This window comes from Osmerus mordax, chromosome 6, assembly GCF_038355195.1.
Source record: "Osmerus mordax isolate fOsmMor3 chromosome 6, fOsmMor3.pri, whole genome shotgun sequence".
Taxonomy (NCBI): Eukaryota; Metazoa; Chordata; class Actinopteri; order Osmeriformes; family Osmeridae; genus Osmerus; species Osmerus mordax.
Window position 1 is genome coordinate 10,355,649 of NC_090055.1, and position 21,872 is coordinate 10,377,520.

Genomic DNA, 21,872 nt, shown 5'->3' on the forward strand with positions numbered 1-21,872 from the left:
AGGATTTATGCTGTGTGTAAAAAGAAAAGAAAATACGTGAAGAAGACTGTTATTCAGAAATTCTGGGCATTTTATGAGCCCTCCATCCTCATCCAGACAGTAGACACTCAGGCTCAGTTGAATAATAACTGGAGAAGTCTGTTGAGTTACTGATTGGACTGGCACACACCCAGGCAGAGGAGGAAATGAGTTGGCAAGCTTGGCTAATGTACAGGTGTTTTATTGTTTTGCCCCTACAGTTAGACTAACAGCAAGGCGAGGGAAGCAAGGGGACTATTTCCGGATGGGAGTAAATACATCTGATCTTAGCTTTGAAGACAAGAGCAGGCGCTGTGGACTAAGGCAGCAACATAAACATTAAGAAAAAGAAAGCACAGAGGTCTGTATCACAGGACTTTATAGTGAGAGCCTGGGAGTGGGTTTTGCTTTGGGGTTTCATGTTCTGTACTGGAGTACATCTATTTAGAAATGGGCTTGCCTGATAGAATAGTTGCAGAGGCTTATGTAGAAATAACACAAATAATATTTATTTGACTAGAATGTCAGAGACACTAGGAAACGATTCGCCCTGTGAAAAACACTCTAACCGAATCTACTCAACTGCATTTATGCTTGAATTGAATGACTTTCTCAGACATCTCATTTTAATCCAGATTACACAGCTTCACATCTTAGTTTACAGTTTAAGTTAACGTCAGTTTTGGTCCCAATCTGAACAAGATACTTCTGCTGATCTTTTGAGGGCTCCCTCAATAGGTCCAGTTATAGCTGTACTGCATACATAGCGTTTCAGAGGTGTGCTAGTGACGGTATTTGAATGCAAAGCACGATGCACAGAGAGCCCTGGAGTTAATGGTGTGACACTGCCTGTCTGTAGAGAACAGGCTCACAGAAGCGCAAAAAGCATTGCTTGTGCATGACACAGACTGTTGTTGGTATCTGTAGAGACTGTGTCACTACAACTGGGAGGACTCCCTAAACAGTTTGTGGTGCAACATCCCCAACATACACAGCAAGAATACTAATAAAGTATACTGGTTATCATGCTATCACTGCATGTACAGTACTACCACCAACATACTGCACGAATGCCAATAAACTATAGTTTCATATAAACTATAATATACTTTTTTTGTACAATGAATCCCTGCATTTGTAAAACAATTCCCACAAGGGAAACTCTATTATCATTATTCCTAAACAAATGATGTAGGATATTATCACTCAAATTAAATTATAAACTGTTTATGGTGCAATTCTAAACACCAATAAATACTGCTAAATTGCATAGTATGCCTTAATGACATTTCAGTATACATCAACTCTTCACATAATAATGACAAATCATCAAGTGAATACCGGCCTTGTTGTGGTTCAAGTCAGTAGGCTGAACAGGGTGATGTTCCTGTAATATTTACATTTACTCATGACATTTCCCTGGTCATTCATTATTCATAATGAGCCCACATGTCGTCTCACAGGTGACCAAGGCTGGAGATGGGCCACCTCAGGTGTGTTTCACAGAAATACTGTTTGTGTGACACACCGCTAACATTACTCACACTCTCTGTCTGCCAGCTCTCCCACTGGGTAAACACTTTCCATTTTCCTACTATAAGGCCAGGTTGTAAACAGCTTGTACTAATGAATACTATAAAAGAAGAGCAAATTTCACCTCCACATTAATATACATTTGATTGTTTTCAGAAAAAACAATTGGCTACCCGCGTGTGACTGACAGGTTACAAGGATTACAAAGCTACTGGACACCACAGTTGGATACTGAATTGTAAGTTTGGATGTCATTGTCAGAATTTATGTCATCTAATGTGTGGCCAGATGCTACATTAAAGTTTACAGCTTTCATGGAAACTGTTAATAACTATCGTTAGCATGCCGTCCATTAATTAGTTTTTTGGAGGGAAAATACGCTCTGTTGCATTTAGATTCAAGATTGAATGTGAGGCAGTGAACATTTATTTCTCCCAAATGTGTTTATTGAACATTTGTCAAATGTCACCAACATCAGCTGGAATTTGGTTGATATGGTGTGTTTGAGATCTGCTGTATGGACTTGACCAAAAGGGACACTGCACACAGGTTTTTCAAATGATGGAGACAAATAGACAGATAGAGAATGACGAAGGGAGGAAGAAAGAGAGGAAAGACAGACAAGATAGACAAACAGACAGAAAGATAGTGAGCAAGAGATACAAACTTCAAATCTCTCTCCATCTGATGAAAACTCACCTGTACCAAACCATGTGGAGCCATGATGTACTAAAACCAAACCAAAACGCCTCGAGGGAGTCTCAGACCAAGGCAATGATCCCTGTCATCCGCGTCCCTCAGCCACTGCCGCCAGACAGAGGAGCCGGCCAGTCCGTGACGGGTCGGTAGGGGTGAGAGGTAGAGACAGGCGATGCCGCCATGTCCCCTGTTAGTCTGGAACTGGGTGTCATTACAACCAGATGGAGCCCAATGACACCCACGGGATGTAGCCTGCATGTTGCCACTGTAATGTGCTGTAAATAACTGTAATGTGTTGTAATAACATCATGGCAAAGAGGGGAGGAATTCCAGAGACTACTAAAAGGATGTGTGTGACAGAATAGGAGGAAGGGTGGTTCTGGAATGTGTGATGTGGCGTTATGGTTGAGTATTATGCTTCCACAAATACATTGTGGTTGCTGTTTAGGTCTGGCCTCTTTTAAAGAATAAAATAATTAGATTTTTGATGAAAATTCTGTTACAACTGTCCCCATACCATCTACATAGAAAGATGCACATAAAAATAACATCTTAAAATTGCACACAGTAATGATTCAAGTATACACAGTACAAAGACTAGTAAAACAATAGTAATACAAGTAATATATAAGTATAATACAGTTATACTACAAGTACACACAGTAATACACAGTAATAATACAAGCATACATTGTAGCAATGATACAAGTATTCACAGTAATTATAAACAGTAGATTCACAGTAATACCTACAAAATGTTTGCCACAGCTCACTATTTTAACTGATACAAGAGGTAAGCGCTCAACCTCAAATAGTAAATACAATTTTGTCGAATCTCTACCAGGCTCTGGGTGTGTTCCCAAAAGTTTAAATTATTTCAACAAGCTTTTATACACCCACTCGTAGTGCTTCTACAGCAGCGGACTACAGCATTCTGAGACGACATCTCAAACAGCTCATTCTTCAGATGCAATCAAATTATTTCCCATTTTTGTCCTGTGGTCAAATTAAACACATCAGTTGTAATAGTGGTCTATTTCCTGACATCAGATAATCACATCAGTTACAGCAATGGTCAGCCACAGTATTAAAGTTGTGATGACGGTGATCTATCCTCATATTTCAGACATGTAGAAATCATACTTATACTTTGACTTATACAGCATATATGTTTGATAAATATATCAAACAACCATAACAGTACCCACTACACTGGCTCAATGACTTCTATCCAGTACACAGACCGACTCAGTGTACGGTCACATGAAGGCTGGCAGGAAGGACCTCTTGAAGTTAAGCACTGTCTCAGAATATGTCTGTCACTGAAATGTTCCTATGCTCAGCTAGAATGTTGTTTTGTGTCTGTGCAGTGTTAATGGTTTGGCCACCATTCTACTCTTTGCCACACCTTCCACTTCTGGGCTGGCCCCTAAAAGAAGAGCTTGACACTTGGCAGTGGTTTATGACATGGATGCAGATTTGCAGCTGATAATGATGTGTCAGGATTCTCCAGAAAAAAAGTATTTGTTTCTTATGAGAAAACAACAATATGTTGAGAGCTGAAATTATCATATATCATTAAGGCTTATTGTCCAGGATTTATTGTAATGAGGATACAGCCCGTACTGATGGTGATTGTGTTTGATGGTGTTTGAAATACAGTCCATTGACTTTGTGCTTTGTGTTTTTATACAAATGTGTGTTATGGGAGGGCACAATCACCACACCCAAACACACAAACACTCACACACCTCATTCTTGATTTCTTTCACGCAAAAAAAAGCCATTTTACCGTCATGACACTCATACACCACACAATGAACACCCTGCATGGTACTATTATGAGGACAATTTCAGGGATGCAGTTGTTTGTAACCTGCGCCTACACACACCAACCCTAAAGAAGGCTGTGCCAGCTGCCGTAAAGTGTTGTTACAGCGACCTTGGCTGCCCGCAGACCAGCAAACCCTCACTGGCGACACGCAGCAGAGGGTGATAAGAGCGGGGCCACGTCTCTGAAGACAGGCTGCAGCCCGAGTCAAACGTTCATTTTTCAAAACAAAGGGGGAGAAGAGAGAGGAAAGTGGGATGGAGGAGGATTGGAGAGAAGGAGGGGGTGCGAGGGAAGGAGGGAGGGAAACATGGTGGATGGAGGAGAGAAAAGCAACGTTTCTGTGGCTGCCCACCCAGGGGTTTAGGGTGTCATTTAGATGGGGGTATCACAGCACGTAGAGTAGAGGAACAAGGAGGAGAGATAATGCTCAGACGTGACAGTGTTACATTTCATTACACCACACCTCCTACTGTATGACGGATCTCTTTTGCTGCAGCCTGTTCACACTGTGGAAAGCATCTTCTGTATGGATTCATGTTTCTGTTACATGCTTGCTTCTGCCCATCCCTGCCTGCCTGCCTGTCTGTGTGTGTCGCCCTGTTTGTCCATCCATCCATCTATCTATCTATCTATCTATCTATCTATCTATGTAATATATCTATCTATAAACCTAAACCTTATTTATATCCAGGAGAGGGTAACAGGGTAAACAGTCTCTTTACATAATGACCTGGCCCTGATGAGCCCTTGACACCTACCAATGGGCTGGGGTGTTCAGGTGATAAATGATTGTGTCATATTCTGTCCCATTGACTGATGGGAAATTGAGGGGAAAGGACAGGTGTGACGAGCCTGAGTCATGGAAAGGCCCCAGGAGCAGAAACCAGCTGCATCATGATCGTGGTAAAAGCAACCCTCCTCCAAATTGCCATCATCATCCTTATCGTCATTATCATCATCATCATCATCCTCATCATCCACCTCCTCATCGCCGTCCTCATCATCACGACCATCATCATTGTCATCATTCCTGTCATGTGGGGATAAAAAATGGGCTGTAAAAAAAAATCTGTTTATAATGCAGTCTTAACATAACATGACACAGCAGTACCCATTCATACTAGATACCGTCATGAAAACAGGATTCATGCACGACTGCAGTTCTCTAGCGGAGAATGTCATAAGACATAGGCAAAATCAACTGTACTACTATCCAATACAATCAATGTATACTCATCTTACATTCATGCACACACTTTTCATAGTTATGAAGGTGCCTTTGCTTGTAGTCACACACTAAAGATTTCTGGATTTCAGACTTTAGCATTACATATTTTTCCTCAGAGACCTACAGTATTGCATGGGAATAGATTTCCTTGGAAAAGTCATGTTCTCTGTGGCCCCGTAAACACATTGTTTGCCCCAGACACCTCTTGATTTGCTGTTAAAATGTATTGCACCAAACACTGTCTGTGTGAAATACACACACAAGTGAGTGTGTATGTGTGTGTGTGTGTGTGTGTTTGTGTGGCGGGGGTTGGTATTGGTTATTTTCATGGCCTAAACAGTGTAGCAGTCTTAGGGATACAGATTTCGAGGTGGAAAGAGCAGAGCAGTTTGAAAAATGAGTTTTTTGTGGTATGTTTGAGACTATATGTGTTTGCATAGACTCTTTCTCAGATTTGTAAATTCGTCAGACAAGAGAGGGGGAATGAAATAGAAGTGGGACACAAGTGTTGGACAAAAGCAAGAATTTTCAATTACTGGAGGAAAGTCATCTCAATGGAATCCACTCCTGTGGCAGAGAGCATCAACAAACGACCCTCATAACAATCAGGTCTGAACGGCCCTCTTTATGGAAGTAAGATTAACATCAAAGTATAGGCTAACGGTTGGCTTTGGACATAAGACTTCTAGGATAAATGCCACATTTTATTGCAAACAATCCTTAGTTCATCTCCAGAATCAAACATTTTGCCAAGAGATTATCTGTAGCAATTACATCTATTTTGGATGTTTTAAATTCCAATCTTTTGTACGACTGAAAAAACGGACTGACGTTGACTAATCTGACTAACCTATGTAAAACTGACTAACCTATGTAAAAGTGCATTTAGAAAAGTTCTTATTTAAATTCAGCTCACATCTCCGTGCGCCCCTGACGCGTGTCAACGTGCTGAGCCCGCGCTACCTGCGGCACACCGGGGCGGCGGGAAGCTGTAGGAGGGGACTTGCGCATTTGGCTCCGTTTCCCGACCTCGGTAGGGGAGGGGGTGACGCCAAAAGATTACCGAGATATTGCGCTCTTTAAATACCGTGTACGGACTGATCAAAGCGTCCTATTCGTTGCAGAGCCTCGGCAAGTCCTGCATTGCTTACCGGTGCGCTCTCGTCCCCAACTCTATTCGGAAACATGGCAAACGCTTACCTGCAAGGAGTGGAGATCTCCGCATCACAGTTTTTGGATATTTTTCACCACTATGACAACGATGGTAAATAATCTTTCAATTGTGGAATATTATGGTATTAATTATTTTGGGGACATCTGCGCCTACCAACATCAAGGATAATTTTGTGCGCTTTAGTGATTACATTTCAAGAATGAAAGATTAGTTTTGAACTCTTCATGGGACCTCTGTATTCATAATCACCCCAACTTTGTACAAGATTGTCAAACCAATAATTCCGTGAACATTAGTCAACTAATGCTTTTAGTTATATCTGAGTGATTTCAATTAACAATGTGACCCCTTTTGGACAAGGACTTGTGTAGTACGTCTGGTAAAAAAGAAAGAAAAAAGAAACGCGTAAAAAAGCTGAGATTTTTGTCTATTCTATAACAAAATATTTAACCGTTTACGAAGCATACACATGTTTTATGTATTTGATGTTTTAAAAATGGTGTCGTGCGTAATGCTCCATCTACATGGTATATGGACACCTGTCTTACATGATGATTCTACCTTCTTTTTTTTTTTACAGGTAATGGATATATTGAAGGTAAAGAGTTGCAGAGCTTTATTAAAGAACTTCAGCAAGCTCGGAAACAGGCAGGACTTGTAAGTATTATACAACAGTATAATAGTACTAAACAGATGTGTGCCAACAGGACTGAAAATGAGCAATTAGTGACAGCTAGCCTACATTTTTTCACGGATGACGTGTCATACAGGGTAGATATGTGTTTCTGGCTATATTTGTAAGCACAGTTCGAAATGGGCTGTACTATGTACTTTGCCGCATTTGCCCATTACATGTGTATGTGTGTGTGTGTGTGTGTGTGTGTATGTATGTGTGTGTGTGTGTGCGTGTGTGTGTGTGTGTGTGTGTGTGTGTGTGTGTGTGTGCGTGCCTGCGTGCATGCGTGCATGCGTAAGAGACAATTGTTGCGTAAGTAAGTAAGTAAGACTTTATTTATATAGCACATTTCATACAAGAATTGTAGCTCAAGGTGCTTTACATAAAATCAATAAAAACAATAATGCAAGACAGAGTTGAGACAGAGAGATGTGTACGTGTGTACACTGTGTGACAGAAAGACAAAGAGAGAGAGAGAGAGAGAGAGAGAGAGAGAGAGAGAGAGAGAGAGAGAGAGAGAGAGAGAGAGAGAGAGAGAGAGAGAGAGAGAGAGAGAGAGAGAGAGAGAGAGAGAGAGAGAGAGAGAGAGAGAGAGAGAGAGAGAGAGAGAGAGAGAAACTACATGTCTGGAATTGTAGCATGGAAAACTATTTTAGTTTGAAATTAGTTTTAATGTGTTCTTTAATGTGGATGTCATTGACAGAGCAGTATTTCCTGACATTACAAAGTGTACTGTATGATTACATATTTCTATTGGGACAGGGTAAGGGTTTGTCTCCTTGACTCATCGAGTATGGCTTTATCAAGTTATTGGATATCAGAAAAGCTGCTGATATAAACTGGCATTGCTTTGTCATGTGGTATTAAAGGTGCCTGATGTTTTGTCTGTATATGGTTAAAAGACCTGCGACTGTAGTTCCATCTTCATATTTCTACTGCACCAGAGAAATGATTTGATGAAAGTGTTTTCCATTTTCTCTGTCTTGTCAACTCGGTTCCCCATAATTAGTTTCTTTTCCGGCCCCAGTTGTGTTGAGACCTGATTAAAAATCCAAAGAGAACCTGTCATTTGGACAATTTTGTTTTCATTCTGACCTTGTTATTTGACATTGGATCATTGGAACTTGTGTTTGTGGCTCAACTCAGCATTTCCTCATCCGTGTTGGACTTAATCCATTCCTTAGCTTAAAGTGAACAGCTGTGAGAAGTGCACTTTCTTGCTTCACATTTGGCAAAGGTTAAACACAAATTTTCTTTTCCATGTACAAGCAATTAGGAAGGACTGCGGGGGAGTCAATTTGGCAGTCACACACAGATCTTTAAACAGGAGTAATGGCACAATGTTTGCCAGTGGCAGATAAACACCTTTTGATTTAGTCTATGGGGAAAGAGTGTTAGGAGTTGATTAAGAAAAATGCCATTCACGTTCAGATTAAGTACCTATTTGTACTTGTATTTGTTATAACTCCCCCATTACAGACCATTGAGAAAACGGTGGATTTTGAAGCACAATCACTTTGCCTGCATTATACGTAAAGAGATCCCAAGATGGCTTCCACTTTTTTGCATTGTCACACCACAGATCAATACAGAGATCATTCATTTGTTTTGAATGATACAGTTTCTTGTACAGTATCTGCAAAACTGGGTTTTCACAGCCGGGACTGATCTGAAACTGCTTGCTAATTCACAGTTTTAGTTTTCCCATTGTGTCATAAATGATAGCGGATGTAAAAACAATGACTGAGGAATTTGGGGTCAACAACTCAATGTGTGTAACACAGTCATAGGAATGAATTAATCCAGCAATCAATCAATGGCTCTATTTCCAATAGCTAAAACCTGGTTCTACAGTAAATATGATATTTATGTGAACCTTAATTGTATAAATAAATATACAGAATAAATATGCAATAATTAATTTAAAAGAGCCCACATACCTTTGGTTTACATGGAATGAAGAGAATGGCCATCTGACTGGATCACATGATCTCCTTGTGAGGGTCTAGGCTGATGTGAGTATTATGTCATCAAGAGACAACAATGGCATCCATCTTTGATATTATGTCATATTTAAAGTATAAACCTTACCTTACCTTATTGGCACAGCAGATATTATACGTAAATAACAATAACAGCATGTCAATTATGAAAAACATCAAATGTAGCGTAGCAGACACTTTTATCCAAAGGAACTTCATACAAAGTTTTCCTTAATTCTCGACTTTATTCTAAAAATCCCAGAAACACAATTTTATTGTAAAATGTCTTGCACAGAGCAATGCACAACATCTGCAGCAGTACAAAGTATGTAGTGGCTTTGTTTGCAAAACCAGCCTTGCACTCCAGTCACCAGTTTTCCCTTAGTGGAGGAAAATTAAATTTTATTGATCTCGGGAAGTTATTTGGTCTGAGTTTGGCCAACACTTTTAATAGGGATTAGGGATTTACTTTATTAGTCAGACATCATCGTAGACCAGAACACGAGTACTTACTTTTTAATGGTTTACACTTGAACCAAAGCATTGTTTTTCTATATGTGCTCTTGATAATGACATCCCATTTGAATTTAATCTGTTGGGAAACTTGTTTTGATATTGGGGTTTTTGAAAATACTTCACATACATAAGGATCAAAAGTTATAAATTGTTTAAAAATCAATGCATATTTACATCTGTGAGCTAGCACTGATTAAATGTAGAAGGCACATTGATGGTTCTTACTAAATCTGGGATCTTTAAAAAAGATTGCATTTAAGTAGCAGTAATTTAACTTGACCTTGGGATGCAAACAAGATAAAGTTACAGGCTTGTACTGCCATTTTACCTAGTTATTTGCATTTGTTATCAATGCAATCTGAGAAAGAGGCCATTCATTTTAGATACAGTAGCTATGTTTCCTCTCAACTGTTACAAGAAAGTGCCTCCTGTGAATGGCAATCAATGCATAGAAACAAACCCTAGGAAACGAATCAAATATGTTGTTTAGCAGTTTAGCCTGTGTTCTTTAGTTGTATTTGTATAATTAGATAGTAAAAATGGTGGAGGTTTACCTCATTCTTAATAGTTTCAATAAACAGGACTATCCTGTTTCTGTTTCACAATGGCTGGTGATGTGTAGGTCTTGAGCTTGTTTCCAAAATGTGATTCTTGAACATTGTGTTTTGTTGTGAAGGATGGATGAAGGATGTTCAACAGTCAGATAATGAGTTATGGATTCTAAGTACGTTGATGAAGTCCATATAAACATGTCATAAAGGCAATGGCTCAGAGATGCTCCCACCCACCTCCCTCCCATTCTCGCTCTCTCTAAAACACATGCACACACACCACACACACACACTCGCCAAAGCAGTGTGTAAGTTCAACTGACAACACAACCTCAAACAGATCATTCGAAGTGGTTTTCTCTAAACCTTCCGCATCACACCTGACCTCCCTCAGCATCACCTCCCTCCCTGGCCTCTCTGGGAGACTGGTACTCCACATCTTCCCCGTGACAGCACCTGACAGCATCCGTGTCTTGTCAACCCGATTCCATTACACTGACCGTGTCGGCTGCGATCTCCATCCTCCCTCACTCGGTGGCACGCATTACATCACTGTCCTGCTCCCTCCTTGCGGGTTGTGACCAAACCGTGCATACATAATCGCCGCACTGGGTCGCCATCTGTATGTGTGCAGCAGCATGGACTGACCTATGCCAAAACTCTATTAGGATTGTGCTGTGAGGGGTGAAGATTACATAGCGCTAGTCGCTAATCTAATTCACATTGGATAACATAGACTGGCCCATGCAGCATGCTAATAGAGTTTATGAGGACATGAGTTAAGTGTGTCCCTCACCTGCTTGGCAAACTTGTTTCAAGAGAACGTCGGTCCAATGGATATGAAATTAAGTCAGTAGGCTCTTTCTTGTATGTGAAATGTCTTTCAGAATCAAGTGGAATTTTCAAAAGGCTTTTAACCCCACAAGTGTGACATATAATTGTGACATGTTCTCCAACAGGAATTAACTGACCAAATGCGGGCTTTTGTAGATGAATATGAGAAAAATGCGGATGGAAAGATCGGAATTGTTGAGGTGAGTCACGTGTCAGGCCTTTACTTAAACTCGCCTTCCCGGAGAAGGTTCCCTCATGGAGATGCTTCTTAAAACCCACTGGGAATAGTTTCAGATTGCAGGTAATACCTGGGATTGACTTTGCTTCTGAAGCTTCTGTGTCTGTCAGCATGGAAATCTAACCAAAGGCCTTAAAGTGCAAATTAATTTCCCAGCAGCCACCTGAGTTAGTCCACCAGATAAACTGTCACAGGTGTGTTATTTTGCAGCACTATATGAAGATACAATGTATGGGATGTTTAAAGTGCCTTAGAACCCTCAATGTAGAACACAGAAATGATTTACCCACCGCGTTCCAGAATATGGACATGATTCATCTTTCCCCAAAGCTTGTGGAAATGAAAAGAGTATTTCGAGACAAAACTGACAGCCTAGCCATTAGCCATAATGGCTGGTGATATTATGAAGACTGAATGAATTTGAAATGGCACAAGCTTAGCAACAGCAATAGGGTGGATGCGGCGTAATGGCTAATTCCGTTTTCCGTTTATCAAAGTCCTTTATATGCCGAACACTGGTGTTGATCCCAACTGAATTAATGATACCCTCAGAGTACATTATCTTTTAATCAAATTGTACATGTGCTCACATGGATTATGGTATTAAACTGCCACCCATAATCCATTGCAGTGCAGTTTGTACCATATCCTAGCATAACAGGCATTGACATCAGCTAACAACTTGTTCCTAAAACCTATTACCTGATGTATGCAATCAGACTTATAATACAGTGTTTAAATGGATGTTAAATAATGTTTATAATTTTGTGGCTGCCTCATACTGGTAAATCCCATCAGTTTGTTAAACTCCTTAACAAGTATGAGAATATTCTTAGGCTTCAGCTAACTGTACCTATACCTTTGAATTTCTTTTCACAGCTAGTCCAAATATTGCCCACAGAGGAGAACTTTTTGTTATTCTTTCGACAACAGTTGAAGTCCTGTACGGAGTTTATGCAGGTAAAATTATATTACCGCAAAGTAAAGAAATTAGTATCAGATTAGATTGTTTTACAGAAGCATGGTGAATGCTGTAAACAGTCTCATTGAGGAGGGCTCTGTAAATAAGGAATGTCATTATGAAAAGTGCTTTGAAGTTATTGAATATACTCCACAAAAAAAAAAAACTTCTACTTAATACTTTTTAATTAATAAAACCTTTCCTCATTCATTGTCCAATTACAGGCTTGGAGGAACTTTGACGCTGATCATAGTGGGTACATTGAGGCAGACGAGTTGAAGGTAAGCAGTGCATCATGGGGTTTGCAGTTTTGTCTGGCTGACAGGCTGCCTTTAGAAGGGCCTACTCACTGTCTATGATTGCAGTCCTTTCTTTCAGTAATAGAATGGGTTGACAAGGAGCCCCAGGAGGTCAAGGCTCAGCTGGATCGTAACTTGGAATCGCTTTTTCTGAACTTTAGTGTTACCGTTGCTCAGCCTGGTAATTGAAATGATGTTCACGAAGTCTAGGGATTCAAGTTATTCCCACATTGGACCCTCTCTACCCTTAGACCAACATGTCATCCACATACGTCCCTTTCTAACCTTCCCAGAGGTCGTCTCAAAAAAGACGGGGAATGATTAAGCCTTGGATGGCATGTAGACCTTCTCTTCTCTGAGTGGTAAAGAAGAGGGATGAAAATTCCTGAAGCACGTTTAAAGGCCCAGAGGTCAGGGGTTAATTTGTACTGAGACTTCCGTCGGCACAGAGTGTATTTCACGCTGGTGCCGCTCTGCTCCAAGTTACGACCCCGCTCTCGTCATATGAAGACGGGGAGGGGATGAAAGGAAGTGGAAATGCCAGGACTCTTAACACGCCAGATTAGTATGTGAGAACCCACGCATTTCCATGTATTTGCATTACACAGAAAAATCTTTTACACTGGTTTAACGGGGGAGATTAAAACCAACGCCTTTGTTTCGGTGCGGAAGTGGTGGTCTGAAGGTCTCGTGGAGATCTGTGCCTCCCGCTAGTCTTTCACTTGCCTGCAAACCCATGTTAGGCTACCGGACTGGTCATGCTACACTGGTAAAGCGCATTCAAAAATAAATCTATGGAGAACGTTCATGTACCTCGATTTGACATGAATGTGAAGCACTGAACACACTCCACAGAGATTATTGTGGACATATAATAGGCAGTATCTCTATTAATTAGTGGTGGGCATAGATGAATTTTTTTAATCTAGATTAATCTCACTGTAATCTTGGCGTTAATCTAGATTAATCTAGATTAAAATGGCTCATTTGAATTCCGCCGAATGCATTCAGAATATGTGTGCTACCCAAATAATGACTAAAAGTAAGTCTTTGAGAACGGGTTTCTCAAGCCAGGTGGCGCATTAGACCAGGGGCTCATCTCCTGTTTCCAAAATGCATCACAAACTGCTTGAGAAAGCTGTTCTACTATGATAATTGGTGATGAAAATAAATTATGTTCAATAAGATGTATTTGTGTTTATTAACTGTTTATTAGATTAGTTAGCTTGGCTGATAGAGCTGTGCTGACGGGCTTGCCTCGGTTGCACTCAAACATCGTAGTTTGACGACGACTCTTCCCCTGCGCTACGTCAGTGCTTGGCCCGGCATCTTCCGCATTGGCTAAGGGATGCTTTGCGTTTATGTGGTATTTGAAACTGGAAGAACTCCTACAGTAAACTAATTCCGCATAGCACAAGGTGCAAACAACCCTAGTCTTGTCGAGGTTTCCATTGGGAAGCTTCTTTAAAATACATTTTCCCTGAAGAAAGCCAGGCGGCTTCATAGCTGCATCCATGTTAGCACGTCACGTTTGATGTGATAATTTCATACACAAGGCATACACACAGGTTCGAAGACTCGTTCTCGCCCCCTATAGTGCAATTCGGCTAGGTATACATCCGCGCTAAAATATCAAGGTGAAAGTCATCATAGCTTGCGTAGTATAGACCCAGCTCCCAACCCAACTTTGAGAATAGCTTAACGGCGATATTTTTTTTATCGCCCGATAAGAGTCTCGCGTTAACGCCGATAACGGCCCACCACTACTATTAATACATGGAACACATAACAGAACACCTCCATACCTGAACATACTAACAAACAAATAACAGACGTCAAGCATCGTTGGCAAATCCTTATTTGGATGATTTAGAATCAAATACATTCATGTTTGATTTGAGCACATCAGTCGCACTTACATTGACACACCATAAACCTTTTAAAAACCTCACCCGAAGATTTCAACATGTATGCAATGTTTGAAATGCATACATAACTTCTGAAAGTCATTGCTGACAACACTAAAGTGAGCAGCTGTCAGCTTCACTGGTTTGAAAATGATGACAATCTGTCACTACTGGCTAAGACCGTCACTGCATGGCAGCTGCTAATGAAGGACTACTAGTGAAGGTGTCACACAGCTTAGCTCTGTCTGCAATGCAGTGTGTCTACATCTATTATGCTGCCGAGATTTCTGCATTGTGTACTTTAAATGACACAGTTCATGAATGAGATGAGAAGTCAAGAAATCATTTAGAAAGGGGTGCATGCGTGTGTGTGTGTTTTAATGAAGACAGGACTTGATCCAAAAGAATATGGATCTTATAAATCGTTGTCTCAGGCCGATGATGGAATGAAGATGAAGCGACTGTTTAGTTAGTTTGAAATATGTTCAATGATTGGTGGGAATGTACCATTCTCATTGATGGCAAACTCTAACTGTTGTTAATGTTCCTTCCTTTTTAATGTTCTTTTCCAGAACTTCTTGAAAGATCTGCTTCAGAAGGCAAAGAGACCGTATGATGAAAAAAAGCTTGAGGAATACACACATGCCACAGTAAGGGGCCAGTGTCTCTAATGAAACTGGCTGTACTATAGATTAATTCTGTTGAAGTGCTTCTAAACATCAACTCATCATAAGCTTGGCGCAAATTCAGTAGATCAGTTCTGTATTTTGGGATTTTAAATAGTCATCAGGGGCAATCAGCCTCCAACTTGACAAATCCTCACAGTGGTTTATGGACTTTTTCTTTTTTGTCTTTCAGCTCAAAATCTTTGATTCAAACAATGATGGGAAGCTATGTTTGGCAGAAATGGCCAGGTCTGTTTGAAATATAACTATAGATATACACATATATATAGTCAAGTCTATTGTGCTGTTTATACTGTTCTCACGGCATGGTTGACCAGGTAATTTTCTTCCTTTTTTTTTTACAGGCTGCTACCGGACGAGGAGAACTTTCTGCTCAAGTTTCAGGTTGGTGGTTATTTTCAGAGCACATCTGAGAGGGAACCAGGGACATCAGATTGACCTTGACTCAGCAGTCTCTGCGCAACCCCTCCCCCCCCCACAACCACTCTCCAACACACACACCTCTTTCCTTTCACTGACTTGTCCTCTATGCTGTCTGCTCACATCCACAGGGGGTAAAGATGGCAAGAAAAGAGTTCAACAAGATCTTCGAGTTGTATGACCAGGTGTGTTTCCTAAGAAGCAGTTGAGTGTCATTTTGATTTGCGTGATCCGCGTGCCACCGTCAGGTTGAAAACCTCTTAGAGAGGGACTTGGTGGCTGTAGTTCACGCTACACTGCATCCCTCCTTCTCTATTCATCTGTTTCCTTCTGGGTGCTATTGTCTTTGGCATCTTCTCTTTCTTTCTTTCACTGACTGCTCCCCCCTCCCTCCCCACCTCCTTTTTTTCTCCATACATCTCTCTTCAGAACATTTGTATTCACAGTGAATATCTACTGCTTGGCTGACTCCCCTGTTCCAAACTCCTTCACTCCCACAGCATCTCTCGGTAGCTGCCCCTCACCTCCCGCAGTCCTTCATCCCCGTAGCGTTCTTTCTGTCCATCTCTACCTCTCTGCCCGTCACACTCTCCACCGCATCACTCCACATTTCTCCCTTTCTTCTCGGCCCCTCTCTGTCCTTCTCCACTACTTCATTTCCACACGGCCCATATCGGCTCCCTGCGTTCTCTCCCTTTCTACCTCCCTCTCCCTCCGTCTCTCCTCCTCCCTTCTACCTGTATGTCCTCTCTCCCGCTTTCCTCTTGGTATTTTCCATACCTCCCCCAAATCCTGATGTCCACCTTTTCCTAGCATTTTCTTTTTTCCCCTCCCTCTCTCGCCATTCCCTTCGTGGGCGGCTGTGATCCCTGGCCACTCCCTCTCTCCCATGGTAGTCACTGTGATGCATATTGATTGACAGGTTCATGTTGCCCAGGCGGGCAGGAGGTCTGGGCCTGTCTGATATGTGAACAGCCAGACAGGTAATTGGTGAAGGAAATGGCAACGCATTCATTAGGCTTTAGAGCTCAACTGGGTAATCTGTCTGTCGGTGGCTGGCTGGTTATCTGGCAGCATGTTGATCGTGATTTAGCATTTGTTTTAAGTCTGAGAGCATAGATGCAGATGCAGAGTTTGGCACACAAGGTTGAAAGACTTGGAATATTAGAGGTTCCATGCTGCTGCCAGGTTTCCAGAGAGTTGCACCTTCTAAAGTTGCTCTTACTGCCAAGATGGAAGAATTTTTGCCAGCAGCTCAGTTAATTTGTCCACTTTATTCTGAATGAAAAATGTGTTTGAGATAGAGCAGGTTTTTATTTAGCTCCCCCTCCCCTCCCCAACACACACACACACACACAAGCACCACCAACACATCAAAACAAAAGGGTTTGACAGATCCTATCATCCAATGAATGAGCTTCAAGGTCATACTTTGGGCACATTCCAGAAGAGTCCAATGAAGAGGTATCTTTGATTTACCAAACTGGCCAATCAAGAGGTTGAACAAATGATCCATGAACAAATGTAGACATAACCACACAATAGGAAAACATTTCCCCACATTTTTCAATTCGGAACAGAATAGGAGAGCAGATTCCCCATAAGGACAAACAATGAGTGCATTCAAAAACACACATCTGCTCATTAAGACTATTGTTTAGTGTGTTTATTGTGATTAGGGTTTTGAGAGGCGGCGTGTCATTTCAATGACGCTGCGTGCCAAACCAATGCTCAACGCCTCCCTTGAGGCCGCCATGAACCGACGGGAGGCGAGCCGCGCCAAACGTCTGGCCCCACAGATGAAAGGAAATGGCTACTAAATGGTGTGACTGTGCGTTTCCCGTGTGCGTGCGCCGATGTGGTCATGGTTGTTTACCTTCCTCCGTTGGTGGCTTTGCTCTGTCTGTTTATCTCACTTTGAAATTTCCACTCTTCCTCCCTCTTTCTCTCTGTTGTTTCCTACACTCATTTTCTTCTTTCTGTCTCTGAACTTCCCAGGATGAGAATGGCTACATGGATGAGAACGAGCTTGATGCTCTCCTGAAAGACCTGTGTGAGAAAAACATGAAGGTGAGTCCTTAAAAAACTGGCTCATATTCACACTAAGGTGAGAAATAGTATAAGATGCTTGTGAACAACCGATTATATGTATTTGAAAGGAATGTGAAAAAGGAATGAGACTGCATGGTTCAACTTAAAAGTTTAGCTTTAAGAAGCTTAGCACCCCTATAAACTAGGGTCGATCCCAAGAAGCGCTCGCTTTTATATATAACAGACGAAAAATTTCTGTTGTTTGTTGACCATAGTAAGGAACAAATAAAAGTCATTTTCAAATAAACCAATAAGTGTGTTCTAGAACTGGTGTTCTGATGCCCAAACGTTCCTTAATTTTCCAACACCACCACCACCACACATGCACACACATACACACATACACACACACACACACACACACAGAGATGACACCAATGTAAAATGCTTTACAAGGACTTATTTTCTCAGTCCACGACAGCTGACTTTTAAAAATAGTTTGCCAAACATTAATATGTCAGGGCCATTAAGTGAGGCCACAAGGCCAAGGTTAACTCCCTCAACCTTTTTGTGAAATATTTTGCTCAAGTCAGTAAGATTTCAACCAGCTAAGCTTTTGGGTAAGCAGCAGTTAGGCTATCTGAAAGCCAGCGACTTTATGGGCTGGGTATTGACATGTAAAAGCAGCTTTAAAGTAATGTGCTACAAAGCCAGTGGGATGAAGAGATGCCTTTCTACATGGGATGCTTGTTTTCTCCAACAGGTGCTGGAGGTCAGCAAGATCCCCTCGTACAAGACTGCCATCATGGCGCTATCGGACGGAGGCCGGCTGTACAGGACGGAGCTGGCGCTCGTTCTCTGCGCCGACGACATCTGAGACAAAACCCAACAAATCCCCTTGGCTTTTCCCCTAAACCACACCCACATCCACTTCTCCAAACCCCCCCCCCCCCCCCCATTCCTCATTCCTTCCACTCATGAAGTGTGTAAAGATATTATATAGCTTGGAATTCCCAGGATGTAGGATGTGTTTTTCTGTTTCTTTTGTCTTTCGTTTTGGAGAAATCTGTAAATTTGCCTGCGACAGCGTGTAGGTAGGTAAGGTCAATTATTGGAGAAATTGGGTGGCACATACTTTTCCAACCTGTTGTTTCTATACTGTTTGTAAATGTACAGATTTTGTAAACGATGAGATTGATACCACAATTGAAAGTCCCTGTACTTTGACCTGTCTATACTCCATCCCCTCCAGTGGTTAAGATCGTTGCCTCTCATTGGCTGACGGAGTGGGTGTGGCTCGTTATAACCAATCGCAACACAGTTTAATCTCCTTCCCCAAGTGGTTGAAATGTAAAGAAAAAGAACGACCACCCCCAGTTCACCTATTAGCATTAATAAAAACTCTAACAACACTTCTGAACTGGTATCCGAAGCAATAATACCTTATTATTATTACCTGTTTCTGGAATGTTGTGCATGGAAACAAAATATAGGAAAATGGCAGATATATTGTGGAAAAAAATTGTTAGCCAAATTTGAGCTTTATAATCTTTTTGCGGTGCATGTTAGTTGCTGAAGACTGGCTACATACGGAGCCACAACTAAGATCCTAGCACATATATCTGTAGCCTGACCCCCTGTAACCTTAGACCTGGCCCTGAGTAGGACCACCATGCCAGTCTCTGATTCATGGACCTTTTTTTTCTGCAATGTAAACAACGCCATGCCCCACACACTGGGCACCAGGAACACTGTGTATGATGTAATAATAAATAAAAAAAACTACCTGAAAACCAATGCTGTGTACTCTGGTCTGTCACTACCTCACACCCCTGCAGTGACCATGTGCCATTTCCTCATTTCAATTAAAAAGATATATTTTCTGATGTCGAGTGTATAGAAGCATAGACACACTAGAACATTCACCCTGGCCAAGATTAATATCTACATGTGCTTTATTCCACCATAAAACATGCAAGCCAAGTCACATTTCACCACCATTTCATACTACATAAAAAACAATTCAAAAATACTTGTCATACTCATATCAACTTGTCAAATTTCAGTTAGAGTGAAGTCAGCACCAAAGATTCACAGGTTGTTCCACAACACAGCCAATTGAAGGTTAATAGTGAAGAGTTCCGTGACAGATAAAGGTGAAGTGTCAGACACAAATCCTTGCATCAAGTCTTGGAAGAGAGGAAGTAGAGAATTGCCAAAGTGTTCGCTACATGCGGTGTGAGTAAAGACAGCTGGATGATTTTATCTTATAATTGGGCAGCTTCTGGCCTCTCAGAGCTGGCGAATGTGCGATGGCTTATCGGGACGTCAGCTAAAGTGTGCGCCAGGGGTAAACGTGTGTGTGTGTTCCACCTCAAGGCAACCACAGAGAAGTTCGAGGGAAGAGCAGGTGAGAAAACGGAAGGATTAGAGGGACTTCTCATTATCATTATTTAAAATGATTTTTAATATATTTATATCAGACGCTTCTGTGATGTGTTTGTAGAACAAACGTGTGTATGGGGAAGTCAATCCTCATGAACCTTATAAAGTCTGCCAAAAAAATACTGTCCCTCTTGATGATTGTATTATGGTAAGTCTGATACAGCAACACACTCACACGCAGATGAAATTGAACACAGTGACCGAGCATTTGGAGCTTGAGCGCTCTGTGTGGGATTGAAAAGACAACATCTCTGTCGTGGCCGCTTGGTGCATGTCCTCTATCATCAGACACTGTGAAGCAACCCCTCTCCACTCTGCCTCCCAGAGAGGATGGCTGGAGCATGCCAGGGGAACAGAGGAAATGTGACCTGACAATCCAAAACCGGCTCCACTGAAAGGGGAAATACTTCGACAACAGCAGAAGGGAGAGGGTAGTGGTGGGGGAGGGGCTGAAAGAGGAGGGACGATAGGCTGGGGGGATGTGATAAGGTAAGGAGGAGTGCATGGATGAGAGGAAGTGAAAGGGTGAATTCTTGGACAAGGAGGAGGAGTGGACAGGATGATTTGAAAAGCAGAGGGAAAACGGAAAAGAAAGGACGAAAGAGAAGTACAGACAAGGAAAGATGGGTGACTGGAGAGCGTGTGTGGCCGTGGCGTGCTTAGCATGGCACCCTTGTAGCACAGGGCGGTGGCACGGTGCCAAAACATCAGACCGTTTGGGGAAGTTATCCATTCAGGCCTGACAGAGAGACAAGGTCTTCTTATGTTTGTTGACGTATTCACTCAGTATGCTGTGAGGCAGAGAAAACAAACCTACACCAGCATTGGTATTAAAGCCAATCTGTTAATTGAAAATCCCCATTCAAGGTGCCGTCTTTGATAAGGGTATTGGAATAATGCTGTTGTCTCCCTTGATGTCAGCCACTTCAATGAATCACATTGATTGGTCAATGATTGAGAAATGTATGAGAAAGGGTTTGTAAATTATATAAAATATATTTTAATCAGACATATGGTTGGTACTACAGTACACAATTGTACAGAATCCAAGACCTTTTACCTTTAAATTCATTACTGGAAGTAGTCTTGACAAATTTAAACAATGTTCAAAGTCTTACTATATTTCCCTATTAAACAACATAGAGAAGCATATTTGATATACTCTACTCAAAGTCCTAGGACTCAAAATGTGACCTTCACAGGCCAGACACCAAGGCACCAATGAGGACGGACATTCTTCTGACTTGAAATCATTTCCTCCTTAAGGAGGGCTGCATCCTCAAAATTGTTTCCATTTAACAAGAAATAGCATTTCACGTGTCTCCTGATGTAACAAATGTCCTGTACGTCTTCAAACAATTCTCAAAGTTTAAAAACAGCACTGGAACTCAACAGGGTTGATGCAAAGTGTTATATTCGTCCTCAGGTAACAAAGATTCCCAATAGAACAGTGTGTGATCCTGGGATCAGACTGAAATTTCACTTTTATAGTCTTCTCCCCATTGTATGGTAATATGGTACGATATTTGTTGGTTACATATACATTAGGCATTATTCCCAGTGGGTCCATTGTCTTAGGGGATTCAAATTACAGGTACTTTACTTCATAGACAAATCTCCCAATTTAGGCCCTCTATGACCTTGAACACCCAGCTGCACTAGGCTCCTGGGCGTATGGCCACAAATATGTCTCATAAGTTATAGCATTATAAGCTATAATATAGCATAGTTATAGGCTTCCTGGTTATTTATGAAAGCACATGTTTTTCTCATCCCTTTTTGTGTTTTATTTCTTCTGCCATTGTTTAGGGATAACAATAATCAGCCAACAACTTTGCAT

The 21,872-nt window shown here is 41.4% G+C and overlaps 1 protein-coding gene across 2 annotated transcripts; it reads left to right on the top strand.

The window, feature by feature from the left end:
* Window positions 1-6,497: 6,497 nt before the first annotated feature.
* On the top strand, window positions 6,498-18,485 carry calb1 (calbindin 1). Of its 2 annotated transcripts, XM_067238617.1 has the most exons (11): window positions 6,498-6,576; window positions 7,067-7,143; window positions 11,171-11,245; window positions 12,163-12,243; window positions 12,469-12,525; window positions 15,023-15,100; window positions 15,309-15,364; window positions 15,481-15,520; window positions 15,688-15,741; window positions 17,555-17,626; window positions 18,351-18,485. In XM_067238617.1, exons 1-11 carry the CDS (start codon window positions 6,498-6,500, stop codon window positions 18,462-18,464), a joined length of 783 nt encoding a protein of 260 aa, XP_067094718.1. In that variant the 3' UTR covers window positions 18,465-18,485. The 2 variants fall into 2 exon arrangements, with proteins under 2 accessions (XP_067094718.1, XP_067094719.1); XM_067238618.1 differs by lacking the exon at window positions 11,171-11,245.
* The last annotated feature ends 3,387 nt before the right edge of the window (window positions 18,486-21,872 follow it).

Coding starts and splice junctions, on each gene's coding strand:
- calb1 (XM_067238617.1), top strand. CDS start 6,498: ATGGCAAACGCTTACCTGCAAGGAGTGGAGATCTCCGCATCACAGTTT. Junction 7,144..11,170: donor CTCGGAAACAGGCAGGACTT/GTAAGTATTATA, acceptor GTTCTCCAACAG/GAATTAACTGACCAAATGCG. Junction 17,627..18,350: donor TGTGTGAGAAAAACATGAAG/GTGAGTCCTTAA, acceptor TTTCTCCAACAG/GTGCTGGAGGTCAGCAAGAT.